An 18,575-nucleotide genomic window follows, 5' to 3' on the forward strand; every position below is an offset into this window, starting at 1 on the left:
CGTTTCAGGTTGCCTCTGTGTTTTCTGGGTGGGTAACACAGGTGAAATCGTGTTAATGTGGCAGTGAGTGAGAGTCTGAGCAGCGATAATCATTTGGTCGTTTCGTTTAAGGTGATGATCCAATAGTTAACGGCTGCTAAATCCCAGTGAATCTCACTATAAATTGGTAGCATTCCTGTTGGGCTTTATTTGCTGTTATATTACTGCCCCCCCCCCCCCCCCCCCTCCCTGTTTTGTAATGTAATGCTCTGAGTTTGCTGGCTGTTGGTTCAGTAAACCTGCCCTTTGAAGCTTAATGGTACCACTAATGCCTCCTCCACCTACATAGTGTATATAGTCATGCATTGACCTGAGCTTATTTATGGGTGGTGAATTTGTAATTAAATCCACATGGAGGCGGTAGTTACATCTGGCAGAAACTTTAGAGTCTTCTCCCTGAATAACAGTGAACGCAAAGCGGGAGATGTCAAAAAAATGTGATAAAGTGGCCATAATAATTTATTTTTGTTATTAATGCAATGTAGGGTAATTTAATGTCTTACAATTTGCAGCTAATAACTTGCCCATCATTTTGTTGAATTACTGTGTGAATGATGAAGTTTTACTGGGTCAATGCTCAAATCTTAATGTGATTAATGAGTATTTGCATAATATAAAGCAATGTTTCCTGTTTGAAGCCTTACTTGTAGTATTTGTAATTACTGTTTTCTTTTGAAAAGCTCTTGTGGATAAAATTGTTCGAAAGCAAAATTATTAGATTCATTAATTCTTCCATGAAGCCAGCCTAACTACCCCAGCTTTCTTCTGATTGGCTCTAGATTTAAACAGTAGGTTTGAACAACAGGTGGTTAGAGTTGATGGAAGTGCAGCCAGCGCTGCCTGCCATATCTCACGATGTGTACTCCCGTTAACCTGTCTGAAATTGACCTTTTTGGTCACAGGCATTACTTAGACATACATTCTATTAGACACACCTGTTTAATTGCTTGTTGATGCAAACATTTAGTTGGCCAATCAATGATAGCAAGTTGACGTAAACTGCTGAAGTTCAAACAGGCCACCAGAACAGGGAAAAACAGGTAATTTTAAGCGACTTTGAATGTGGTTGTTGGTATCAGATGGGCTGATCTGCTGGGATTTTCCGATGCAACCGTCTCTCGGGTTTACATTGAAGGGTATGAAAAAGAGCTCCTATCTAGTGGATAAATCCCTTGGTCTGATGGGAAGGAAACACAATCACTTGTTACACTCAAAGTATACAGAAGTGCATCTTGGAGGAAGAAAGGGCTACAGCAGCAGAAGACCGCACCCAGTGCCATGAGCGCACCAAAGTTGGACAATAAATAATTGGAAAAACACTTCCTGGTCTGATAAGTCTCGATTTACGCTTTGACATTCGGATGGTAGAATCAGAATTTGGAATAAACAATATGAAAGTGTATGTAATGATTTCACCACACTTTGGGGGCATCATTTAAACACACCGCGATAACCGATTATTGTACTGGCCATGTCCAGACCTTTATGACCTTAGTGTGCCCATTTCCTGATGGAGATATGACATGAACGACTGTACATGACAGAAAACTTTTGTCCTGCAAAATAATAAGTCTGTGGGATTGTTAAGAGAGTGTTGACACGTGACCGCTTCTTGTCATCACACTCTTCACACATGCTGACATGTTGCTGTTTCATTAAGACTGTTTTTTTTTATCACTTTTTTTCTTGCATTGGAAAGATGACAAACTGGGGGAACTTCCAGCCACTCTATGCTTAAGGAAACATTTGCACTTAAAGAGAAATCTTTGCATGTCTGTGCAGAGTTCCTCTCCAGTGTTTCCTTGTGTCAGCAGTAATATGATGATGTCCGCAAAAGTGCCCAAGTGGAGCAGCAGGTGTTACGTGGTCTTAACCTGGGATAAAAGAGATAATAATAAGGCTCTTAACCATAATCCGTGCCCATTGTTTCCCGACGAGCACTCTAACAGCACTGGAAGCTTCGCTTGATTTAGTTACGACAGCTTTATCAGGACAGTGTGGACTCTATCAGTCCTCAGTAAATCACAGACACGCATACTTCAGTAAACAAATGTGCAGCGTGAGAAACAAGCACTGTGCTGCTGTGGTTACATGGCACAATGATTTTGGCTTCCTTTACATATCCCATGAACACATTTGGTTTTAAAAAAGAAACAAGAGGAGATGATTTAACTCTGCAGCCTCCACTGCTTGTAGCGCCTCAGCAAGTCAACAAATAGCAGGTTCCAGCTTTCCGAGAATTAGGGCCACACAGTCTTGTCGGGATTAACAGCTCTCTGGCAGGGAAAGGATTGGGCATGTTTTAACAAGCAACTTTACTGAGCGCTTTGCAAAAGCTACTCAGATGACTTCCAAGATGTAAGTGTGAGTGCAGGAGCCCATCTAGTGTTTCCCCTGTCGTTTATTTGTGCTCGTGTTTTTGGATGAAATGAGGCCGTGTGACTGTTTGGAGGAGCTGCTGGAATGCATTGTGATGCAGAGTAGCTGTCATGTCGCATTTACTTTCCAGGCCTCTGTAAGGTGCACGAGTGAAAGAGCGCTTACATGTTTGAAAACGGGCCTCCTGCACTTGGCTGGAGGCCAGTCCACAGCACCACTGCTAAAAATGTGAGTGTCCATTAACCTCAGAGAGGCACCCATCAAAGTATTATCTTTGCAAGCACCGGAAGGAAGAAATCCTTCTCTGGAGTTGTACATCTCGTGTGCCCCGAGGACGCCCTGGAAAGGGGAAACGGACCGAGTTGGTGGAAGTCCTACGACGTCCTCACACACGGGAGCAGCTTTCCTGCAGTGAAAAAGTGTAGAACACTGGCGTCTAGGAAGAGCACTGAGATGAATCATATGTGAACCTTATTGTTCCCTCCAGTCAAGCAGGTGGGGTTTTCGCTAACCTCTCCCTCGCTGACTCCTTTCCCATGTTCTATAAGCAGACCACCGATGCGTTCTCACGTGACTTCCTGGCACTTGTGGTTGACGATTAACTTGGGGATAGGCGTGGGCCTAAACAAGGTTTAACATCACAGCTCTGACTTTTTCCTCTACTTTAAAAATATACTTTACTAATTTTAAACTGGATTTAAAGTAGTGGACAGATCGCACGGACTGAAAAAAGGAACCCAAGTACGTGATATTCAGAGAGAGAGTCGGCCTTATCACTCTGAACCCTGACCCTGTTGTTTTTGCTGTCACATTCAAACAGGGTGTTACCTACATATAACCATATGTTGGAATAAGGTAAAGTGGCAGAAAGTGCAGCTTCAGCTTTTATGTAAGAGCACTTTAATCCCTCTCAGCAGTGAGCTGATCATTTCAGACAGATTTATGTCATTACTGAGAGGGAGACGGCACACACCAACGCACCTGTGCTGTGAGTGGCAGCTCAAAGTACCACAGCGGTGGCTTTCGCATCTGTGAGGCTTTTAACCACATGCCTGTTGCATTGCATCCCGCTGTTTTCCACAGCACAACAAACGATTAGACCAAGTGCCTTCATCTTTAGCTGAACATCTCCACCCATTTTCAGCCCCCAACTAAAAGTGATTAAAATACAGTTAGCTCCATAATTTGTTGGACAAAAACGTAATTTTTCTACTTTTGCCTCTTTACGCCACTGCAGTTGATTCTAAGCCAAAGAATCAAGATGTGATTGAAATGCAGATTATGAGCTTTAATTTGAGAGGTTTATAAATACACGCGTTATTTTTATTCTTCTGTTGTTCTGTGACCGCCCCTCCTTGAGCCTGGCTCTGCAGCAGGTTTCTTCCTGTTGAAACTGAGTTTTTCCTTCCCACTGTCGCCAAGTGCTTGCTTATAGGGGCGTCGTCTGATTGTTGAGGTGTTCTCTGTATTGTTGTAGGGTCTTGACTTTACAATACAAAGTACCTTACTGTTGTTGTGATTTGCCGCTAATTATATTAAAAGGTTTATAATAATATTTGCAGGAAAAGCCTTTGTCACTGACTGCTTGGGTTGCTTTTGTATTTTGCTCTCGGTCTTTATCCATTTGCACTGATTTTCAGGTTTCAGGCGATTAGCATCTGGTAGGGTTTTTTCTACTTGGCTCTGAATGATGGGATAGAGAGAGAGGACATCACTGATGTGGTCGTCTCAGACACACATAGTCCTTGCTGTGAGCACAGAAGCTCCGCCCACCTGTTGTTTACATCTTTGAGAGGGAGCCAGAAGGAGAAAGGCAGCCTTAAAGTCAGAGGACCTAAAACAGTTTGTTACAGAGTATGAACTCAGGGCTCCTCCAAGGCTCTGGGGATGAATATAAGATAAATAAAGATTATTTTGAACTGCGATCCATGCAAAGTCACTCTAGCAGAGTCCAAGAATACGAATATGGAGTTTGAATCAGTCTCCGCACAAAGATGGTTAAAATCTGTATGAATCAGAGACACATGATGGATGAAGAGTAAAAATCTAAAATAATACATTATATACTTCTACTGCACTTTTACATGGATTTCTGTTTACTGTTAGTGTACTCTGCACACAGTAAAAAAATTTATTTTCTTTCATAAACAGTTGCATTATGTTAATCTGCTTGTATTTTCAAAGTCAAATTCTGAATAATGAATTCATATTTAGCAGTTATCATTAAGACAAAGGTTAGTTCAAAGAGTCAATTGAGCAAAAATTTAAAAAAATATATATATAAACAAATATAATTTAAATGTGTTATTTGATGTGGACAGTTTTTCGCTTTTAATGACTGATCAGACACACAGATTAACAAAATACAGACACAGCAGGAGTCACAACTTTACAAACATCACAGGAAGCAAAACAAAATGTTCAAGCACACACAGCATCGAGCTGACATAATTACATTTTAATTACTTGGGCTGGCTGTAGTCGGTTCCAATAACGGTTAATTAGGCAGAAAGAAGTCCAGTCCTGAGGGTAGTAAGTGTTTACTGTTTACCGTACGATTTAGTCCCATGTTGCAACCCCGGCATAATGAGGAAGCTCCAGCAGGTGGCTGGCAAATAAAAAATAAGCTAGCAAATAATAAATAAATATCTGATCAACCCCCACCAGTCAGAAAAACTAGCTGGTGAAGATAATCAGTCCCTTTTTTAATCCCATAACAGAGCCAGTAGTAAGTGGGACACCAATCTGTGCTTGTTGGGTGTATAAATGCTTTATTTTTCTCATAGTGGTTTTTATTTTAGATAATTACTTAGAGAGAACATTAAGTGTTCAGATTCTTGTGTTCTGTGTCCTGTGTCTGTTCTTACAGCCAATCAGCAGCCTTTTTTGAAGCGTGTGCCAAACTCACCGTCCTTTCCAGTAATACGTGTTTGCTTATTGTTTTGTCTTCCGTGTCTGATTTGCAGACAATGAAAGCCTGTGAAAGCCATGCTTTTCGACAGCCAGCATGTAAATATCGGATGCTGAAGTTTCCTTAAAAGATGCCACAAAAAGAAAAGTTCCTGCCACAGTTGGGATTACCACACCGCAGTCGGGGAGTTGTTCAAGAGTCTCAGCAAAATTACTTTTATATAAATATTATTGTTAAAAAAAAATTGGAGTAAAACTCGTGTCTTCGTGAAATAATTGCAGTATCTTGATGGACTCAGTGGTGCTTTAATTAGATTTTCACAATTTGTAATGCAGCGATTTGCTGCCATTAATTTGTGAGCAGTATTATTTTAAGCTTGCTGACACTTGCTTGGTCACTATCTGTTAGCCTGTTTGATTATTTTTGCACAGTAATGGACTTTAAGCAGACTTGTTTACAACTCTCAGCTAATAGATTTACATAACCCTAAGAAAGGAAAGGTAACCACAGGAAAAACCCATGAAAATGTTTGTGCAGGCTTGTTCAGGTTCAGCATCATGCATTTTTTTTCTTTAAGATGTCAGATCAGAGGATTTTCTTATAACTTGGAAAAAAAATGAATCACACTTTATATTTTTGGCTTTGTCTAAAAAAAAAAAACCCTCAATAACAGATGAGAAATAAAGTCATTGACATTTATCAGTCTGGAAAGGGTTGCAAAACCATTTCTAAGATTTTGGGACTCCAATGAACCACAATGAGAGTCCATAAGCGCACATGGAGAAAACTTGGAACTGTAGAGAACCTTCCGAGGAGTGGCCAGCACACCAAAAGTACTCCAAGAGCGCATGGACGACTCGTGCAGGAGGTCGGAAAAGAAGCCAGAACAACATCTAAAGAACTGCAGACCTCACTTGTCTCAGTTAAGGTCAGAGTTCATGATTCAACAATAAGAACGAGACTGGGCAAAAATGTCATCTGTAGGAGAGTTTCAAGGAGAAAGGAGGCATTAGTTGGTGCCCTGAAGCTCAAGCTTACACAGTTTGATGTGGACAGTGATCCAAAATACACCATCAAGTCCCCCCTAATGGCTCAGAAATTAAAATTACATAAAATGAAGTTTTTGGAAGTGTCCGGTCAGATTTTGGACTTAAATCCGATTGAGATTCTTTGACATGACCTTAAACAGTTTATGATTGAAAACTATCCAATGTGGCTTAAATAAAACAATTCTACAAAGAAGAGAGGGCTAAAATCATCCACAGTGATGTGAAAGACTTTGTGCCAATTATTGCAAACCTTTGATTGCAGTTGTTGCTGCAACATATTAGTATTCTTCTCCTTTAAGTGTTAGCATCAATCCTCAATCAGATATCAGTTCTTAAAGTCTATTTGGGTCTAAACTCCGCCCTGTTAAAAGACTGTTTCCCACCTTGACCCACTGTCTACCTGAAAGAGTTTCAGGTACACTGACCCACTCTCAGTATACTGACATGACCACAGAGGTCATGATTAAGGAGCCTGTCAGAATGCTTGGGGCACAAAAACAAACATTTTGGTCCCCAGCAGCAGCATTCAAATCATGTGCTTGGGTCATTGTTTCTTGGCCTTAATTACACATCAATAGTTCTGAGACATAATGACCCTAATCTGGTCAAAGTAGCAGAGTAGGGTACATAATCTGCTTTGATCAAAATGGTTAAACTAGAGACAAAATGCCCTACATAGAGCCTGACTAATACATTGGTGGGTGGAGATTTATTGATTTATTGGTATCGACTGACAAATGTAAATGTAAAAAGTAAAGACGAGACAGGAGAAACACCCTTCAGCCACATTAAAAGTGTAGATGTTTCATAGTTTAATCACTAGAGGGTAGTCCTGCAGTGTCCCTCTTAGAAACACGTGTTTGGAAATCCACGACTAGTTGTGACAATCTTAGTAGGTAATATCTGAATAAAGACTCATACAATAACATGCAATAACTGTTTAGAAAATCTATACATGGTTCATGTGTCTGAAAGGAAAAAAGTATTGTGTGCTACATTGGATTTTCAGCTCATCAAATATTGGTCTTAAAGATCTCACATTGGTCTTAAAGATCTCACATCAGTCAGGTTCTAGTTCTTCATCAGGAAGGTATTTTAAACTTTGCAGTTTATCACATTGAAATTCAGGAGACCTTCAGTAATGATGGAGGTGGATAGCTTTTCAACAATAAGTAACACAAGTAAGATATAAGAACATTTATAATATGTTTGGTTTTTTTGCTTTTAATTTGCAATTATTATCTCCTTTTATTGTTTTGTTATTCATCCATCCATCTCTTTTCTGGTGCTTAACCAATCCAGGGTCACGGAGGAGCTGAAGACTATCCCAGCTCTCAGTCTGTTGCTGGGCTAACACGTGGAGACAACCACTCATGCTAACATTAATAATCTAACCACTACGCTTTACTGTAAGACCCTTAAAGAATTTTGAAAGATTGATAAAAGTATTTTTTAATGTTGCTTGATTTGACAAACGTTTAGGATGTGTCTTCTTCTGCCCCACTAGAAGCACAATATATGAGGAAAAGTGAAAATCTAACCTTTTCTTCCTATGTTATGAGAAAATAAAGCAAATAAACCAGAGGGTAGCTCATGAATGGGAAGTGGGACATGGATTTATCCAACCACTTACTATACTTTCTAATCTCATCAGGACATCTCACTCTTACGAGCTGCACACTCCACATGGGATTAGGCTCAGGATATAAAATTCACACTGCTGCAATTCTCTTCTATTTCATTTGCAATCCTGCACATCCCTGCATTGCATAAAAATCCAGCAGACAAATTACTGGTAAGCTTTCTCTCACTTGTGCTTGTGGGAAGTCGACGGCGACCATCACCTCTTGACCCCGCAGCTTCGGCTTTCCTTTCGCCATTTCAGGCATGTTGTTGTGCACATGAGACACTCTGAGTTTACCTTTCATTACACGCTGTGGCAAATACCTCCTGTTTTTCCCATAAGTGGTCACTTTCCCACTGAATCAATGCCTACATCAACAGGAGATGGTGTTGGTGGTCATTCCTACGGCCTGCAGTGATTTACAGATAAATGCCAACCAGAGGGTATTTCAGAGTAAACCCAGCGTCTGTCAGAGACATGGGACAGACAGAAATCCTGGAGGAGCAGCTCTGATTATTCCAGTAAGGTTTATTTTAGCTAGACAAACAACAGGATATGATTATCTTGCAACAAACAAGCTTTGATGGAGGATGTAAACAGGTAGTGAATTGGCGGTGACGATTAAGATGGCATTGTGGGGTTTTTAAAAAAAAAAAAAAGTTTTCAGGAAGAACAGTCTCGGATATTTTCAGCCCGTGAGAGCTGAGTTGTGAAGACGGTGTGAAATACGTAATCCTGGTGTTTTTGCGAGTGTGAGAACATCGCAGGATCAAAGGGAGAATCAAGTTCTGTTTTCAAACAATGGCTGGATTGCAAACAGATTTTCCTTCCTCACTGTTTCTCCCTCGGTTTCCTAAATAACAGAGAATCTTAGTCTATTTCGAGAAGTGCCAGACAGTTACCGGCAGGAAGAAAATTAAAGAAGGTTTTTTGTGATTGGCTCTTTCCTTAACAGCATGTGATCCTGGATTAAACTGGAGGGAAGGAAACAACTAAATTAATTAATGCACAAATCCTCCAAATTAGTTTTTCTCCCGTGTATAGATTATGTCAACGTGGAAATCTCAACTTTTTATCTGAAAATATTTTAATTGAGGAGCCACTGTGTGCCCGTCAATTCATTTTAAACGTAACACACTGTGATTACATGACAGGTACTTTCAGCTGCTTCCTTATTTCCCAGTGACCTGCCACAGACGACAGATCTTCATGATTAGGCGCAAATTTATTTATTTATTTTTAATGCCGGATGCTCTTCCTCACGCAACCCTCCCATTTATCTGGGTTTGAGCCCGACTGGTGTTGTGTGTCCTTCCGGGCTCAAACTGGGGATCTGTGATTACATACAAAGTCCAACATCCCAAATCACAGGCTCAGCTGTGAAAATGCACCCACCTTAAGATGTTGGAATGCTTATTATAATTTTAAAAGGTTCTGCAGCTCATTCTGAATACGCCCATGTCAGCTGATCTTTTTGTAAACGGTGGTTTACAGTTTGACTTAATAACTATAACAGTAAAATTGCGCAAAACAAGTTAAACAAGTTAAACTTCATGACGGGAAAAGGAAGTCCAGATATCCTCTGTTTAACAGAGGATTGAAGTTGGTGGAAAATGCACAATTTGAGTTCACTTCAATGTTTTTAATAACCTGATAAAAACAGTGATTAAAAAACAATAAACAAAAATTCTAAATGATGCATTTGATAAAAGTCATGGGCATTGCCTTGTTTTATGATAATCACATTACTACTCATTTATCTACCTGATAATTCGCCTCACGTTTGACTGACTTCTTTGGGTTTTTACTGGCAGCAGTGTTTACAACTTTAGTAAATATCCATCTCATTTCACCACTAACCCATAATCACATCAGTGTCATTTTAAAGGAACACTTTGTCTGCTAATACACAACAATATTGCTTGTTCGGTTCATAAATTTACAAAGAATGTGGGTCTGTACACACAGCGTGCACCTAATATAGTCAAATCAAGAGATTACAGAACTTTATGTTTCACTGTATGTGATCAGTAACCTCGTGAACTGAATAATGTTTACTTCCGGAGGTTATCTGGCCTTTTTTGGAGCTCTCTGTTCCTTATTTGGGTGTTTCCTGTGTGACGTCTGTTAAGGAAAACAAATGCTCTTTGGTTTATTGTCTTTCTTTTTTTTATGTGTGTGTAATAAACCCATAAAATGTGGATTCCTTCAAGTCAGAATACATATATATGAATATATATATATATATATATATATATATATATATATAAATAATATGTATAAATATAGTTAACTAGTAAATATTGCTTATTTAAATATTTTTAATTGTGAGATACACATAAAAGTGCAAAGTAATTATGCTTACTGGCAAAACTGTTGTTTTTCCTTTAATTAATTTTCACAATGCTCTAATAATAATAATAATAATAATAATAATTTCTTTTTAGAATTACAAACTACCCTGTCTACTCAAATAAAATTAAATTGAACCTGAAAAGAAAAATGTATTATTAAATTAAATATATAAATATGTATTATTACTGTTATTATTATTAGTAGTAGTAATAGTATTAGTATTAGGAGTTAGTAATAGTGATATTTAAGAAATAACTCTAAATGGTAAAATGGTAAAGTAATTTATTTAGGCAGCAACTTGAATTATTATTTTTTAGCTAATCATTAATATTTAGGTCTTTAAATTTCATAAAGTGTAAATGATTATTGTTTTCAAATTCACAACAACCACAAACATGCAAAAAATAATAATTTAAAAAAATATTAATTGGGAGTTTTTGATGAATTTTATATCGATCATTTGACCGATTATTTCGTCTGTAGTCGTACATTTAAAGTTCTAAGTACGTTTCAAATCGAGTGACGCGGCAGTAAATCTAAAGCAGTCTTCGATGTAAACTTCTCCTTGTTGCAAATTAATCGCAGGAGTAACTGTGTTACTTTCTAACGCGTTACCGGCTGACAGTAGGATCAGTTTGTTGTGTAATCCAATAAGCTCCAGTCCGTATTTCCCCTCAAGCCCATCTGGCTCACTGGCAGGGTTTGTTTACTGGCGGAGGGGCTGGGAAGAAGGGGATCCTACAGGACCAGGGAGACTCTACAACCTACCTCTGTGTGTGGAAGAAGAAGAAAAGGAAAAAAACAACTATAAACTCCGATAAACCTACTTTCCTCTCGTTTAGATACACACTTTTGACCGTAGCGGGCCGCCGTGCAGTGCACGGAGCACAAGTTGGAGCGTGTATGTGAATTTCTTTTCTTTTTTTAAATTCCCAAACAAAAACAAAAAAGGAGAGTGGTGCTTCTGCTTCTGAGCTGCGACGAAGTCTGCGCTGTCAGCCTTTCGGAGAGCGGAGTGTTGCTGAAATATCTGCACGGACTGTGGAGGAAGTTTTCCAGCCAAGCCGACAAAATTCACAACACAAACATGAAAACTGGGCTGTTTTTTGCTCGCTGTGGGACTTGATGGGATTTTTCTTATTTTTTTTCCGTCTCTCTATCTCGCTCCCTCTTTTTTCACGCTAACGTTACGCCACGCATGCCACAACCATCGAGTCAGCAGCAAACGACTCCCCCTTTAAAAAAAAAAAAAAAAAAAAATCCCTCTTAATCACACTAAAGCTCGCTTTTATTAAGATTTTCGTGCATGCATCATTTCTATTTTTTTGAGGATGAAATGCATTGCAGCCGAGTGGCCACGCGTCGCATTTGGTGAAGTTAAAATTAACTGAGTGGGCTGCTGAAAAGCGGCGCAAACTTCGCTTGTGGCCTGAGCTGGAGTGGAGCAGGAGCCAGGCTAGCTAGCTCAACTGTAGCACCAGCGCTAACCAGCTTCTTCTCGGCTAGCGAGTCCGTTTTTGCACTTTTTTTTCACCGACACTGACACACAGCTGGGCCAGAATAACAACCAAAAAGCACTTAAAGCCATAAAAGAACACCCACGCCCTGTGTTGGCGTTTGTTGATGGTGGCGCCCCCCACCCCACAGTGAGGTGGCTAACTTTAGCAGCAGCAGTACTGCTAGCTTGTGTTTGACTGAACACGTTGGAGTCGTTCCTCCGCCCATCTTCCGGGATGTCTTTTATTTATTTTTGTTTACCTGTTGGCCCACGCCGCAAAACAAAACCAGTTTTCTGAAGGTACTTCTCTCTCTCTCAAGTCCGAGCTGTCCTGCTCGTCGGGAGGTTTTTCTTTTTATATTTTTCTGATTTTCGACCGGGAGTAAGCGCTGCATGGTGTCAGATATGTGGCTCCGGACTTTGCGTTTGGGGTTTGTTTTGACCGCAGTCTGCTTTATGATGAGCTGTCACCAAGCGAGTGCAGAGAGTAAGTAACACCAATTTTCACATTACCTGTTAAGCTCTTTTTAAAAACTGTGTGAAACTTAGAGTAAATAGCTGTTTGCGCTGTGCAGATGCCAGTTTTCTACCCTGAGAGAAAGCAGAAGTTTTTTTGCGAAAAAGAGCGGAAAACGCACAGATTGAAATTACGCTTGATTAAAAAATTAAAAAATGACAGCCAAGTGTTGCGAAAATGCCCCTCAGTTGCAGTGATTGGGTTAACGAAAGCAATCAAACAAATCTTTACACATATTTTAATAGTGCCAAGATAATGGTTGATCGATTTCATAAGTGACTTATCAGGTTTTCTTTATCTACAGATATTTACACCCACGTAGTAGCTGCTGTAGTTATTATATGAACATCCAAAAACACAGTAAATCACTATTATTATTATTACGGTTTTACTCTTAAATGAAGCAAACATCCCGCTGATTAGTCGGATACCCTGCTGCAATATTGCCATACTGTTTTTTTTTCTCTTGTTTTGTTAGTGATGGTGAGTTGATAAAAAGCACGCAGGCTGCAGCAGCAGTGCTGTAGACAGCCCCTGCATTGAAGGGACAAAGGTTAGCAGTTATCGGCTGTGTGAGTCTGCACTAACTGTAAACAAATTAAGTAAGTAGTCTGAGAATTTAGTAGAATTAATTGGTTGTTATTGTAGATGCTTAAGCTTGGCTTGTTGCTCTGCTCTGTGCAGGAATGTGACAATAAGCCCTCTTTAAAGCCCCTCACAATCCCTTCTACACCCTGGTGATAAGAATGAATGAACGGCATTTGCAGTGACTCTGCAAACTGACAGTTTTCCACTGTGGGAATCTTTATTATAAGGGAAATATTACTAAGAAAAGGTGTGGGACATTTTTAAAGATGTCTGCACAGCAGATCAGTGATATGGCAGAGATCAGTCATTGCCCCATATACCAGGAAGTTCAGTTTTTATCAGAGCAGATGATTCATTCCAGGTTATATTTGATTTATAGGTCAGAAGAAACATTTTAAAACCTTTTTTTAATCTGCAAACAACTCTTGGGTTGTTTCCTTATTGTCCAGCCAGAATAACTTGTTGAAATAATGCTTGTCACAGCCTTTGGTGGAAGAATATTGGCTCGTGTTTGGTGCATCTGTCAATACTTTTTGAGTTTTATATAGTGAAATTACTCCCGAAGTGTGGATTTTTTAAAATGACTTTAATGTTAAAATCAGACTTTAAATGTGGTGTAAATGCCTTTTTTATATGATCTTCAAAAGTCCGATGTAAACTGGTAAACTAACTAGTTTTCCTCAAGTTGTTTGTTTACAATAATGTTTGCCTGTAGGTTCATTTGATGGTCAATTTTGTGCACGGTTGCAAAGTAAAAACGATTCTGTACTCATCACTTTTAATCCTGTTTAATTACTGTAATATCTAAGAGAAAATGCTCTGCTTTTTGGTACAGTTCTGTGACACAAGCACACAAACACATTTTCAGATGAACAGATAAACAGAAGCCCCTCCCGTGTATGTACATTATGACATTTATACAGTGTGTGCACAACCCCGGGTAGCTTTGACACTCATACTGCTTCACTGTATGGCATTGGTTTGACGTAAGAGGCAATCAGATAAAAAGAAAAAGCGCAGAGTCTCTTGCCTTTCATCAGATTTAAATGAGGAGCGTTTGGAGCGATGCCATCAAGTCAGGCTGAGCGAGAATTTTAAGATATAAATCTGAAGCAAGTTGTGTAATTGCCGTGCAGCCCCCCTCTCGCTCCTCTCAGACTTAAGGGTGAACCACAGACGGGAAGAGTGGAACCTGGGCCCCACACTGCTTGATTTCATAAGCTGCACTGACCAGTGTTGAAGTCAGAAAATCTTTTGAGCTACTTGTTTTTCGCTGCCCAGCTCAGCTTGATGGAAAAATTCACTTAATAATGGAAACTTCATATTCACTGTGAATTGATTTCATTTACTAAACATCAATTGAAAATGTTGAAGCCGTCACCATTTTTGGTAAATATTGTGTATTTTATGCTTTTAGCTGGACCCTGTAAAAAGTACCACAGATCGATTAGAAAGATTTTGGGTTTTTTTTGTTTTTTACATTCACACTTCGAACATTTGGCGACCGCAACACTGATGTGATAAACATCAGCTTAAGTCATTTATAAGTGTCATCTTTTTTTACTGATGTGACAGAGCAAGTCACCAAGAACAGTAATTGCCAGTACATACATCCAAGAAACTGGAAATATGACTTAAAGTGCCAGAAGTTTACGATTCCGAAAGCAAATAATGTAGAAAAAAACCCCACAAATTCAAACAAAATAAGCCTGCAGGTAGAAATTTATGCAAAGTTGTTTGTTAACATAGTTTACTTCACTGAACAGTTTTTTCTCCAAATGAGGGCAACAGAAACAGGTGCTTAGTTTGGGGTTGTGAGGGATTAGAGATGTTCCTGCTGACTAACTTAACATTTGTTTTAACGTCAGGGGGGAAAAACAGACTAGTTAATTCTAATTTAAAAAAACAACAGACTTTCAGAACCTCTAATATGTGTAATCTTGCTCTGTTGTTAAATTCTGTTAGTACTTCCCCAAATTATGTACTGTCACCTTTAAAATATACTGTGTGTGCTGTCACATGACTGTTCTGTGACTCCCCCGTCTGTGACATGAAAACATCATGGAGGAAATGTCAAACACTGAGCCAACTGCGCAGTTTGTACCAAATAAAAATGGGTTTTTTGCTGTTATTTGGACGCTACTTTGGTTTTAGTAAAGACGACATCAACCAAAGCAGAGGGAACAAAAAAGAGTGCGAAAAAATAAGGCCATACATCAGTCTGTTCCAGCACTTGGAGTACAAATAAATCAATAAATCAATATATAAATATTCAAGGTCTTATCACAGCAGTCTAATAGATGGGGTTAAATTTAAAAATATATTATTAAATATAAAATATATAAAAGCATGAGCTGCTTCTATCTTATGTCCCCTTACGTCGCACTTCAAGGGCTCAGGTGGTCGAGTCGTGTTATTGTTGTGCCATGATAACATATCACCTTAAGAGCGTTAAACAGCCGGGGCTCGCCACGAAGCCACCGGCACCCTGTTGTCAAGCACCACTTTGGTCAAAAAATCAGGCAGCGATCCAGCAACCTGGCGCCCTTGATTTACGCCACCCGACAAGAAGAGCAATTGTAGGGCGATGAAACTGTCCCTTCCCCCCGCCACCTCTTCAAAAACACTACACACAAGCTGCCACTGTGCCCTCAAGTACCAAAGTCACAAGTGCAGTTGACATGTATACAATAGTGTGATTTTTGCATTTGTCACCCGAAACAATGGCTCTCTAATCCTTGTTGGCACGTTCAGGTTTGAAATTTATGCACTGCTTGAAAACGGTGATCTGACACACCTGCACTCATTCGTTTTATCCACTCATGCTGACGGTGAAACCTTGTAGTTTCTGATCTTTACCCTTGACACTGTGGCCTTGTTTAAAGAAAATATGCTTGTTAGCGTGCTGTCACACTTCAGAGGTAATAATTACCTTGGTGCTCGTGCTGTTTGTATGAACTCTGTGTGTTTTTTGTTTTTTTTAAAGGCTCTTATGAATCCCGGTGGTTAAAGCCAGTAGTGACATTAGCTGTTTTGGCTGCTACTGCACTGTGTCAGCAGTTTTGCAAAGTAACAGGCGCCCCAAATTTAAAATGAAGGACAAATAATAGGGTTGTGATTTATATTTTTACATAAAAAGGGGGTTGTATTGCTAACCAGCAGAGAGAATAATGTGTGAGTGCAGCTGAGTGGGTACTAAATGATCTTTGGTCCACAGCCACAGTATACAAATCACACAATCCCAAGGGGGAACTTTGTGGTGTGGTCGGGCTCTCTGTTTTACTCAGTTTCACTCTATTTAAAGACTGAGGCCTGATTTCTTTGGTTTTAACGTTTTCCTTGTTTTTAGCACTGTATTGTTAATGTGCTGTGGTTCCCAGTTGCTGACATATTTGATGATTAAACTCTCAACCCACGCCTGCTTTCTGGACTCTTGTAAGAGATTCTACACTGCAGAGGATGACTTTGACTCTTGACCAATTTCTGAAGAAAGTTGCATCTCTTCAGAGTCGTAGTAATGTCACTTTCTGGCTGTTGTAATATCTGACCTTGCACAATAGAAAAATAATAAACTTCTGAGCTGTAATTGGTGCTCAGGAGCTCTCCATAGCAGATAGTTGGATGTTTTTTTAAAATAAATACAACATTTAGTTGAAGTAATTCTTAGAATAGTTTGAGCACGATGTTAGATAAATGAAACCTTATTTTTTACAATTAATTTACAATTTTTCATTTTCACTTTGAGGTTTTAAACCCGTCTGAAAGAGGATCACATCACGTGCCAGTTTGTGAATCTTCAGTTAGTTGTAGCCTTGTTTGAGAAAACAACACAACAGTGAAACTTAGAAAAGGGAAGTGTTGCAATCACTGAGTGCTTGCGCTCCTGCATGCTTATTGAGGCTCAGTGATAATATACACCATCAGCCTAACAGCCCGAACCCCCCCATCCACTTCCTTCTCTACATCAGAAGCCGTCTGTGCCTGTTGATGCTTGCAGCTGTAGTGAAAGGATTGCGGTTTTGTACGTAGTGCCACTGAGCACAAAGTGGACAGATTGTGGCGCTCAGACTGTGCAGCATTGACTCCTTTTGGTTCACATATGCACACAATTTGTGTTCTGCGTTAAAGCTTCAGTGAGCTATAGATTAGTGCATGTTGATTCAAATTAAAGTGCAACTTGTGACCTAGGCGGGATTTACTCGAGGCATTCACAATCTGCTAACTGTGTGGATTAATTATGAGGACGGTAACATCATAACTGTGTCTGCACTTACTCATGAAATTAATTGTGTGGTCTTGTTTGCTTTATGGCTTCATTATTATATAGAATTGGGTCACACTGTTGGAGCTTGTGGGTAGATTTTGTTTTTCTCTCAAATGTGACCAACCTCTATGGATTTCCTTTTTGCCTGATTGACTTTTATTACAGACTGATTACATCGTGAAGCAGACCACCTTCAAACATCACCCAATGAATCTGAGTGCAATAATGTGCCGTAGAGCTTTTAGAACGATTAGTCGATGAGCTGGTTAAGGGAGAATTAATCTGCTTGTGTTCTGATGTGAGATTTCTTTCACATTGTCCAACCCTTAAGTTGGATTGCGCACTCTGAAAGTCAGAAAAGCCCCACCAACCCTGACTTCTTAAACACAAGTAAAACTGTAAAACTTGTAATTTGTATTACCGCTGCTGTGTATTTGCAACTCACTAGCAGGCAGCGATCCAGCACTCACTATATAAGCTATACACACGCACGCGGATGTGCTGCAGCGATGTTTTTAAGTGCAATAAAACCAGGCATTGTGCTGTATTGCTAATGATGGATGAATGGCTTTACCTTGCTAGGGAGCACAACAAAGGCTGCTTTTCCATCTGCTACTACTGGAATGCAGTCAACTTGGGAATGACGTCACTCCCAGCTCCAATATCCAGATTCTGAGGTAAAAGGGGTAAAAGGAACGCCGCATGAATCCATGTCTGGAAAACTGGGTGATATTGATATAAGGTAGAGTTCCAGAGCAGTTGGCTTTAAAAAAAAAGTTTTTTGTATAAAATTATTAAACAATGACAAATAATAATCTGCTTAATTATCAGCTTTGAAAATAATTGTTGGGCTGCAACTTATCATATGGTCTGTAGCCCCCCTTCACACATGCACTGCAGCCATTTTCTACCTGGTGGTGCACAAGTTGTGTTGGACATTAGTACAAAGTCTGTGATGTCGGATTGCACTGGTTTGTGCGAGTAGTGGAGTCCAGTTAATTCACAGCTAGTCACTGGAGTTGTGAGTCATATGTGCTGCCTCCTAAATGTAGGGATGTCACCAGAACCAATACATATGGTACCATTTGATTTTAAAATACTTCAAGAAATAATTCAAGTTGAGTTAGTTTCAAAAACATCCAAAGTATCACGTTTCTTTTGTTATTCTGAAATGGACGTATTGAATTGGGTATCGAGAATTGCTTAATTCTGCCGGTATCGTTATAGACATTCCTACCTACGTGTTCATCCTAGGCAGCACGCTCACTTAGGGCCATGTATGTATATGGTTGCAGAAACAGACAGGAAGCTGGAGATGTGTAATTTGTGCATTGTTATGTAAGTTTTCTGT

General features: G+C 39.5%; 1 protein-coding gene across 1 annotated transcript in view; it reads left to right on the forward strand.

The window, feature by feature from the left end:
• Positions 1-11,074: 11,074 nt before the first annotated feature.
• The window catches only part of insra (insulin receptor a), a 53,471-nt gene continuing 45,970 nt past the window's right edge, over positions 11,075-18,575 (forward strand). Inside the window, exon 1 of the mRNA XM_006792223.3 lies at positions 11,075-12,342. Within this exon, the coding sequence (XP_006792286.1) occupies positions 12,249-12,342 (94 nt within the window). The 5' untranslated portion in view covers positions 11,075-12,248. The remainder of the gene's footprint in view (positions 12,343-18,575) is intronic.

Source organism: Neolamprologus brichardi, chromosome 18, assembly GCF_056152115.1.
Source record: "Neolamprologus brichardi isolate AB-2024 chromosome 18, ASM5615211v1, whole genome shotgun sequence".
NCBI classification, from domain to species: Eukaryota; Metazoa; Chordata; class Actinopteri; order Cichliformes; family Cichlidae; genus Neolamprologus; species Neolamprologus brichardi.